This window comes from Bison bison, unplaced genomic scaffold (assembly GCF_000754665.1).
Source record: "Bison bison bison isolate TAMUID 2011002044 unplaced genomic scaffold, Bison_UMD1.0 scf7180017846420, whole genome shotgun sequence".
Classification (NCBI taxonomy): Eukaryota; Metazoa; Chordata; class Mammalia; order Artiodactyla; family Bovidae; genus Bison; species Bison bison.
This window is the reverse complement of record NW_011476993.1, coordinates 24,430-33,218: the sequence shown is the minus strand read 5'-3', so window position 1 is coordinate 33,218 and position 8,789 is coordinate 24,430. Positions and strand designations below refer to the sequence as shown.

The 8,789-nt window shown below is 64.5% G+C and overlaps 4 protein-coding genes and 1 non-coding gene across 7 annotated transcripts in view; 3 read left to right on the top strand and 2 right to left on the bottom strand.

Moving 5' to 3' along the window:
* Positions 1-1,662, top strand: part of RAB40C (RAB40C, member RAS oncogene family) — an 11,231-nt gene extending 9,569 nt beyond the window's left edge. Inside the window, 1 exon segment of the mRNA XM_010839638.1 lies at positions 1-1,662. This exon segment is cut by the window's left edge and continues 12 nt beyond it. Coding sequence (XP_010837940.1) covers positions 1-204 — 204 coding nt within the window. The 3' untranslated portion in view covers positions 205-1,662.
* A 90-nt stretch (positions 1,663-1,752) lies between these two features.
* Positions 1,753-5,874, top strand: WFIKKN1 (WAP, follistatin/kazal, immunoglobulin, kunitz and netrin domain containing 1). Its single transcript, XM_010839606.1, is given in 3 exon segments — positions 1,753-3,170; positions 4,054-5,092; positions 5,095-5,874. Coding segments are annotated over 3 exon segments (1,650 nt in total). The 5' UTR covers positions 1,753-2,999; the 3' UTR covers positions 5,535-5,874.
* A 77-nt stretch (positions 5,875-5,951) lies between these two features.
* LOC104988330 (chromosome unknown open reading frame, human C16orf13) lies at positions 5,952-7,636 on the bottom strand. 3 transcript variants are annotated; one of them, XM_010839621.1, is made up of 6 exons: positions 7,353-7,635; positions 7,030-7,192; positions 6,794-6,853; positions 6,397-6,464; positions 6,229-6,307; positions 5,952-6,149 (listed from the first exon to the last, which is right to left on the bottom strand). In XM_010839621.1, exons 1-6 carry the CDS (start codon positions 7,547-7,549, stop codon positions 6,102-6,104), a joined length of 615 nt encoding a protein of 204 aa, XP_010837923.1. In that variant the 5' UTR covers positions 7,550-7,635; the 3' UTR covers positions 5,952-6,101. The 3 variants fall into 3 exon arrangements, with proteins under 3 accessions (XP_010837923.1, XP_010837916.1, XP_010837932.1); XM_010839614.1 differs by having other exon boundaries at positions 5,955-6,149; positions 7,030-7,267; positions 7,353-7,636; XM_010839630.1 differs by having other exon boundaries at positions 5,955-6,149; positions 7,030-7,253; positions 7,353-7,574.
* Positions 7,637-8,024: 388 nt separating this feature from the next.
* Positions 8,025-8,095, bottom strand: TRNAG-CCC. Its single transcript has one exon. It is a non-coding gene; the product is annotated as a tRNA-Gly (tRNA).
* Positions 8,072-8,789, top strand: part of FAM195A (family with sequence similarity 195, member A) — a 12,052-nt gene continuing 11,334 nt past the window's right edge. Inside the window, exons 1-2 of the mRNA XM_010839662.1 lie at positions 8,072-8,096; positions 8,228-8,377. Coding sequence (XP_010837964.1) covers positions 8,072-8,096; positions 8,228-8,377 — 175 coding nt within the window. The remainder of the gene's footprint in view (positions 8,097-8,227; positions 8,378-8,789) is intronic.

Sequence of the window (8,789 nt, the reverse complement as noted above, 5' to 3'; positions counted from 1 at the left end):
CCCGTCACCATCAAGAGCCACCTCAAGTCCTTCTCAATGGCCAATGGCATGAACGCCGTCATGATGCACGGGCGCTCCTACTCGCTGGCCAGTGGGGCTGGGGGTGGCGGCAGCAAGGGCAACAGTCTCAAGCGGTCCAAGTCCATCCGGCCACCGCAGAGCCCCCCCCAGAACTGCTCGCGCAGCAACTGCAAGATCTCCTAGCCACGGGAGGGTCAGCCTGGGAATGCTCCTGGCGGGCTCTGGGCCCTGTGCTATGTGCCGGGGACTTTGGCCACATAGCCCCTCCTGGGAGGCATGGGGGACGCACCTGGTAGGCTAGTGGTCTCGGCCAGACCAGCTGCACAGGACAGCGGGGATCATGCTGTGCAGATGGTGGTGGAGCACGCCGGGACCCCAAGGAGCGGCTGAGAAGGGCCCCGAGGAGGCTGTGCCTGGTGATGGCCTGAGGACTGGGGCTAGGCCCCTTTCTTATTTATGTAACACGGTTTGTACATTTTTAAAGGACCAGCAGGGAAGCCTCTGTGCAGCCACGCGGTGAGCGCACAGCTGAGGGGGTGAGCCTGGGAGCACGGGGAGGGTGGTGAGGCTGAGACCAGAAGGGAGCCACCATCCAGGCTTGAGTGAACTCACAGGGCCCTTCACATGGGGTGTGGCTGCGGGGGCCAGCGAGGGTCACGGGGACCCCCAGCTGCACTGTCAGCCTCTGAGCACGGTGATTGGCGCACCTGCCCCGGGACGCTAGGCTGCAGCTCCCAGGGCGCCCACCAGCCCTCCTGGAGGACACCCTGTGAGCCCCAAGCCGCGGGGTCAGGGCCGGGGTGACGCGCAGGTCTCAGGTTTCTTGGGAAAGGAAGTGGGCACACCCCCACATCCCTCCCCCGCGCCCTCTCCCCACTCGGGGGCTGACAGCCTTGAGATTCTGTACCTTCAGTTCCATTTGTACCTGTTGCCACGAGAAGTTGGCTCAGCTTCTCTCCTAGTTGAGGACACAGCTGTTTGTAGGCAGGCAGTACTCGCTGGGCCTTGAGGCCAGGGTAGGTCTGGACCGAGCCAGTCCCACTTGCCCTGGAGTTTCTAGACCCTACTCTGGTCAGCTTCAGTTTCCTGGCCTTGGGTGGGATCCCATAGCTGCTCCTCACCCAGACTCACCCCTCTGTGAGGTCACACGTCACAATGTGAGGTCACATGTCACAAGAGCCTTCCTCACCCATTTCTTCGTGGTGGACACTGAGCCCCTCCTCGAGGACCTACCAGCCAGCCTGAGCTGGAGGCCCGGCTTCCTTCCGTCCGCCTGGCTGGTGACGTGGCCACAGGTCACACTGGTGCTCAACTCTACCTCCTGCCTGTGGGCCCCTCCCTGGCCTGTGACCCCTTGATCAGGACTTGTGTGGTGGGTGCCCCGGGGGCTGCTGTCCTGGGAGGTGAGGTGGGGGGAGCCGCAGCATCTGTGGCCAGGCGCCCGGCTGCCAGCAGGGCCTGCAGAGGAGGCCACCCATCCCGGCTGCCGGCGGGCGCCCCTTTGGACTGTGTGGAGGGAACGGACGGGCCTGCGTTCACCGTGTCAACACTACCCTTTGCTGCTGTCCACACCTGCACCATTCCTGGGCTTGTCTTGGGACGGTTTTTTCTTCTTTGTTCAGTAAACATAATTCAGCTCTGGTCTCTGGGCTGCGTTGGGAGAAAATGAAGGTCTGGCTCTCATGGGCTGGGCTGGCTGGCAGATGGCACTGCAGACGGCTGCTTTGTCCTGCTCAGTCTTCCGCACCTGGGGTGTCTCCTGGTGGTGTTTGCACCAGACCAGGCTCTTAGGACCCTGCCTCTCAAGTCAACAGGTCAGACACGGGGTGGCAGGATGTTTTCCCGTTGGTCTCAGAGTGGGCGGTCCGGCCCCTGGGCCCTGATCTGCCCCTGCCCATGAGGAGCGGGACTCCCTGTTGTGGGGCCTGCAGGAGACAGGCCAATGCCTTTGGGTCCTGGCTGTTGTTAAGCTCTCCTAGGACTCTTCTCAGGGTGCTCCTAGATGCCCTTGGTCTCTCTCAGGACCACATAGCCCCACATAGGGCCACACACGGCCACTAAGATTCAAATCAGTCCAAGCAAACACTCAGCCTGTCTAGTGTCCACGTCTCATGTGACCACAGCTCTAGGATCCACCCTTTGCAGGCACCCACCGTTAGCCAGTTGAGGAAAGCCCTGGACCAGGGGTCGGGCGCCTGGGTGGGGGGTGGGGGCCCTAAATGCAGAGTTCTGCCCTGCATCAGCTTCCCCCCCTCCACCAACCACTGGTCACCAGAGCAAGCCCAGGCGGCACCGCCCACCAGGTATCTTTGTGCTGCGAATGCCTCTCTCCAGCAGAAAGCATTTAGATTTGACGCCAAGACCTGCTCTCGGGTTGTGCCTGTGGGAAGGAGCAGGGGAAGAGGCTCCCCGGGAAGGGAGCAGAACCCCACGGTGACTGGGCTGGATGCAGAGCCCCTGCAGCTCTGCACGGACACAGTGACTCCCAGGGGGCGGTCTGCTCTGGGGAAGGGGCTGGCCAGCCCTGCCCCCTCCTGCAGGGCAGCTTTGATCCCAGGGCCCTTCCATCCCTGAACCCAGGGCCTGGAGGGAGGAGGGGCTCCGGTTACAGCAGTGCCCCCTCCCCTCTCTGTCCAGAGCCGCCCTTCTCCGCCCCTTGGTGACCCTCGTGGCCAGTGTCTCTGTGCTCCTGGGCGCTGGCCCCTCCCCAGCCTTCCTCGTCTCCCCGCCCCCTGCCCTGAGCTGACCAGAGGGGCCAGGCGGGGGAGGGGCCGGTGCCACATGCACAGACTCCGCTCTACCCGGTCTGAGGCCAGCGTCCGCTGTGGGCTCCAACCTTGGGGTACAGGGGAGCCCGGGGCAGAAAGCAGGGGCACCAATCACAGGTCTGGGAGGGTGGATGCCTGCAGGGCTCGGGGCTCGCGGGGTCTGAGGAGGGGCTAGTGGCCACACCCCCCACCTTGTGGTCCGCGGTCCTCATGCCGGCCCTGAGGCCACTCCTGCTGCTGTTGCTCCTGGCTGGGCTGACTGCGGGGGCCAGCCTGCCGCCTGGCCCTGGGGGCCACCCAGGGGTGTGCCCCAACCAGCTCAGCCCCAACCTGTGGGTGGACGCGCAGAGCACCTGTGAGCGAGAGTGCGTCGGGGATCAGGTGAGCACAGGCAGTCCCCCCCAGCCCGGCTGCGGGGGAGACCAGCTCCTGGAGGGGCCAGGGTGTCTTGGTCTGGTTGGTCGGCGCTGGAGGAGCCCAGATCTCACCCCTCCCCCAGGCCTTGCCTGCACTGCAGAGAGGACCCAGCCACCCTTGATCCTGGAGGTCATTTTCTCTTGGGGCTCCCCACTCTTCGCACTGTGCTCCATGTTGAGGGGTCCTGGGGATAGACACCCCCAGATGCTGCCTCCATGTGTCTGAAGATTGAATGGGCTTCCCTGGTGGCTCAGCTGGTAAAGAGTCTGCCTGCAATGTGGGAGACCTGGGTTTGATTCCCTGGGTTGGGAAGATCTCCTGGAGAAGGGAATGGCTACCCACGGCAGCATTGAGGCCTGGAGAAATTCACGGGTGGTATAGTCCATGGGACCGCAAAGAGTCGTACACAACAGAGCGACTTTCATTTCTGTCCCCAGACCTGCCCACCCCCACCCTGAAACTAGCCGTTCTCGGGCCCAACGAGGCAGAGGCCAGGGCCCTGTTTGAATGTGCTGTGTCCTTACGGCCCGACCCTGCTGCAGTGCTGCGGCCTTCAGGACGCTGTACGTCCTCCCCAGGCCTTCGTGTCCTCGTCTGTACCATAGGAGTACCACCACCTGCTTTGGGGGCCAATTGTCTGGGGGCGTAGTGAGGTTCAGCAAGGTGACCTGTGAGGGGCTGCTGGCAGTTGTGGCTCACCCCCAGATGGAAAGCCAACCTGCTCGGCTCCATACGGGACACTGACGCAAGGAGGGGCAGCAGGCCTTCCCCGCCCAAGCTGGGCATGCTGGGGCTGGGCGGGAAGGAGCGTTCAGGTGCCTGCTGAGCCGTGCCCCCCACTCCCCAGGACTGCGCGGCCACTGAGAAGTGCTGTACCAACGTGTGTGGGCTGCAAAGCTGTGTGGCCGCCCGCTTCCCTGACGGCGGCCCGGCTGCATCCAGGCTGGCGGCCTCGTGTGAGGGCTTCGTGTGCGCACAGCAGGGCTCTGACTGCGACATCTGGGATGGGCAGCCAGTGTGCCGCTGCCGGGACCGCTGTGAGAAGGAGCCCAGCTTCACCTGCGCCTCGGATGGCCTCACCTACTACAACCGCTGCTACATGGATGCTGAGGCCTGCCTGCGTGGCCTGCGCCTGCGCGTCGTGCCCTGCAAGCACGTCCTCAGCTGGCCACCCAGCAGCCCCAGGCCCCCCGAGACTACCGCCCGCCCCACGCCCGGGGATGCCCCAGTGCCGCCCGCCCTCTACAGCAGCCCCTCCCCTCAGGCAGTATATGTGGGGGGCACGGCCAGCCTCCACTGCGACGTCAGCGGCCGCCCGCCCCCCGCCGTGACCTGGGAGAAGCAGAGTGACCAGCGGGAGAACCTGATCATGCGGCCAGACCAGATGTACGGCAACGTGGTGGTCACCAGCATCGGGCAGCTGGTGCTTTACAACGCCCGGCCAGAGGATGCCGGCCTCTACACGTGCACGGCGCGCAACGCCGCCGGGCTGCTGCGGGCTGACTTCCCGCTGTCCGTGGTCCAGCGGGATCCAGCCGGGGCTGGGGCCCACGAGGCGGCCAACGCCCCGGCCCAGTGCCTGCCCAGCACGCAGGCCTGTGTTGGCCCCCCGTCTGGCCGCGTCCTCTGGCACTTTGACCCGCAGCGGCGCGGCTGCATGACCTTCCCCGTGGGCAGCTGTGCTGGGGGCGCCCAGGGCTTCGAGACCTATGAGGCGTGCCAGCAGGCGTGCGCCCGTGACCCTGGGGACGCCTGTGCGCTGCCGGCCGTACAGGGCCCCTGCCAGGGCTGGGAGCCGCGCTGGGCCTACAGCCCGCTGCTGCAGCACTGCCACCCCTTTGAGTACAGTGGCTGCGAGGGCAACGGCAACAACTTTGAGAGCCGTGAGGCTGCGAGCACGCCTGCCCGGTGCCGCGCACGCCGCCCTGCCGGGCCTGCCGGCTCCGCAGCAAGCTGGCGCTCAGCCTGTGCCGCAGCGACTTCGCCATCGTGGGGCGGCTCACCGAGGTGCTGGAGGAGCCCGAGGCGGGGGGCGGCGGCATTGCGCGCGTGGCGCTGGACGAAGTGCTCAAGGATGACAAGATGGGCCTCAGGCTCCTGGGCACCAAGTACCTGGAGGTGACGCTGATCGGTGTGGACCGAGCCTGCCCCTGCCCAAACGTGACGGCCGGCGACGGCCCGCTGGTCATCATGGGCGAGGTGCGCGACGGCGTAGCCATGCTGGATGCGGGTAGCTATGTGCGCGCCGCCAGCGAGAAGCGCGTCAAGAAGATCTCTGAGCTGCTAGAGAGGAAGGCCTGCGAGCTGCTCAACCGCTTCCAGGACTAGCCTGCCCACCAACCCACAGCCCCAGCTTCCCGCTAGGCCCCGCCCTCCCCACACTCCCACCCTCTGCCTGAATAAAAGTCCTGGACCTCACAGCCTGTGGGTGCTGGGGGCCTGGCCCTCGCATGCGCACGTGGCTCTGCTCTGAGATGAGGAGGGAGGACCAGCCTGGGAGGTGGATGCCACCTCCCCCTGGCAAGAGGACCAGGCAGTCAGCTCGGTCCTGCCTCAGCATTCCAGGGGCCTTTATCCCTCCATCCCCTCACTGCCCGAGGGGAGCAGCAGAGTCCAAGATGCCTGCGAGTCCTGACCCACAGGCCAGACCCCTCCTGTGCCCAGTATGGAAACCTCAGAGACAGAGACAGCCCACAGGCACCCTGCAGGGGTGCTCCCAGGAGATGACATGGGAGATACCAGCAGTGGGGCAGCAGGAAACACTTTATTCTCAGGTTCTCAGCAGCCCTGTGGCCACTGGTCACAAATCCCCAGTCTGGGCAGGGCCACGCCCCGCAGTCTGGCCCAGGGTGGCAGGGGCTTTGTCCAGGGACACAGGCATCACAGAAGAGGGAGTTACTGTTTCCGGAAAATCAGGCACTTGTTGTTGGCTGGCATGTCCACCTGGGGGAGATACTTGGGCTGGAGAAGCTGCTCTTGGTCCCCAGGGAGGCTGCCCATGACCACAGCCCTCTCTACCTACCATCCTCTCCAGGAGCAGGCCACTGGCCTGGCCCAGGTCCTTGAGAAGGGAGGTGTCCCGCAGCCCCCATTCGGGGTTCCTGCATGAGGGGAAGTGGCAAGGTCGTGGCCTGGGGGTCACTCGACCCACCTGCCCCCCAGCCAAGCCCCCTACTCTCCGAGCTCTGACCTGCATCTGAGAGTCAGGTCAAAATCCACGTTACTTTGGGGAGAAATCTTCCCATTGATGGCATAGGCCTGTGGAGACGGGAGACACGATTCTGCCCACTGTCCACAGGCTCAGCCGTCCGCAGCCAAGCACTGTGCACACTTGCAGGATGGCACCCACAGAATGGAAAGGACCCACCCCTCGATGATCCCCAGACAGGGGACAGCAGAGGACAGTGCTGAGCAAGGGCAAGTGACGGGGGAGTGCTGGAGAGCAGAGGGCTTGGGTGTGCTTCAGTGCTGATAGGAAGCTGGAGGGAAAGGCAACTGAAAATACCAAGACAAGAAGGCAGTCCAGAAAAGCCAGGACAGCCAAGGCCGCCTGCCTGGGGAGGCCCATCTCAGGCAGGAGCACTCACCCCATAGGTGATGAGCACAGCCTTGGGTATGAGCAGGTGTCCTGCTGCTCTGAACAGGCCCTGCGGAGCGGGGAGGCAGGACAGCAGTGAGGAGCTTTCCCGGGACCTCCCTGGCCTGAGTCCCCATCACTGATACAGGGCAGATCGGGCATTCTGCTCCCTCCCAGTGCAGGAAAAAGAGTGCCACATGGCGCTGGTGGGTGGCCCCTGGGTGGCTCGCCCACGCTCCCACAGACCTCGGTGCAACTCAGGGGGGTGATGTGGCTCATGTTGATGCAGAGCAGCAGGTCCAGCGACTGCGGCAAGATCCCGCCCCACTGCTTCCAATCCCAGGTCACGTCCAGATACATCGGGGCCTTCACGTTGGGCAGCCCGTGGGCCTGAGTGGTGGCCAAGATGCTGCGGGAGGACAGCCCGTGGTGGGGGTGGCCCGTACAGCCTTTTCTGAGCCCCTGCAATCCTGCTTGGAGGAAGCTTAGAGGAACCACAATAGCGGAGGGGTCCAGGGCAACGAGACGGGGCCCACTTTCACCCGCAGGGTCCCACCTTCCCAGCGCACCTGTCCAGGCAGCGCTGGTCCACGTCGGACGGCTGCCACTCCGCATGGGGAAAGGCTCGCGCGAAGTGGGCTATGTGCTGGCCCGAGCCCGAGGCCACTTCCAGCACGCGGACGCCGCGCTGGGCCGAGTCCAAGTACTGCCGCAACACCTGCAAGATGGGCTCCTTGTTCCGCTCGGCGGCCTCCGCAACCAGCATTTTCCCAGTCCCCCGCGGAGAGCGCCTTCGCGAGTTTGGCACAGTCGGAAGCGTCGGGGGCGGAAGTCAAGCACCGCGGGGCCCGTCGGGAGTGGTAGTCACTGCGAGAGGGCGGGGGCTGTGGCCTGGCCGTGTTGCAATTGGCCTTTCCCTTCCACGGACTACAATTCCCATTAGGACACGCGCCGCGCCGTAAAGGCACAGCAGTCCCGGGAGGCGCGCTGCGAGCCGCCACCTCTGGACAGGAACCGGGAGGCAAGCTTGGGTCGTTAGTTTACAGGCGTCCATTGGCTCAGCACCCCGGTGCCCGTGGCTGTCCTAGCACTTTTTCATAGTGCTTGTTACTCCGAAATTGTCTCATTCTTGTCGCACTGGAATGGATTCCTTCACCTTGTCTGGCTTTTTTTTTTTTTTTTTTAATTAAATCCCTCGAGAGTTTTGGGGGCTGAAAGGGAAAAAAATATATATTCTAACCTGCGCCGCCCGGGAATCGAACCCGGGTCGCAAGAATGGGAATCTTGCATGATACCACTACACCAGCGGCGCGGTTGGCAGTAAGTGTGTCCGCGAGACTTAGGAGATTGTGACGCAAGCCCCGCCGCCCAGCCCCGGGCGGAGCCGTCAGAGCGCGGGCGTCGCTGCGGTGCGAGCTGCAGGGCTGGAAGCAATGGACTTGAGGGGCGGGGAGCGGGAAGGCGGTGGTCCCGCCGAGTCTCTCGGGCACCCAGCACTCCAGGGGAAGGAGCGGCGATGAGGGATGCGGTTTCTGGCCGACTGGATTCGAACTGACGCCGGGGAAACCATACCAACCGCGGCATTCCGGAAATTGTGGGTACTGGGCCATGGGAGGGCCTTCGTGGTTTGACTGGGCTCTGGTCTGAGCGGGGCCGCGGGGCGGAGCTCCCTGTGGTGGGCGGGGAAGCGGGGCGGAGCTCCCTGCGGTGGACGGGGCGCGGCCCCCGGAGGGGCCGGCTGCCTGCGGAGTCGAGCCTGTACTGCTCAGGGCGTCTCTGTGGCCCTGCGATAAGCAGTGCAAACCCAGGGTTCACGGGTGTTAAGGGGTCGGTGACCTCTGAGTCTCGTCGGGGGCCGGTTTGTGTGTTCTACCGCTCTTCCCTGGTTGTCTCGGGGCCCGTGTCTCGGAAAGGGCCCTCTTAGCAGGCGTGAGGCGGCGCTCAACACTCAGGTCTAGCTTATCTCCTTTGCTGGGCGATTTTTCTTGCGCGAGACGCTCCCTGCC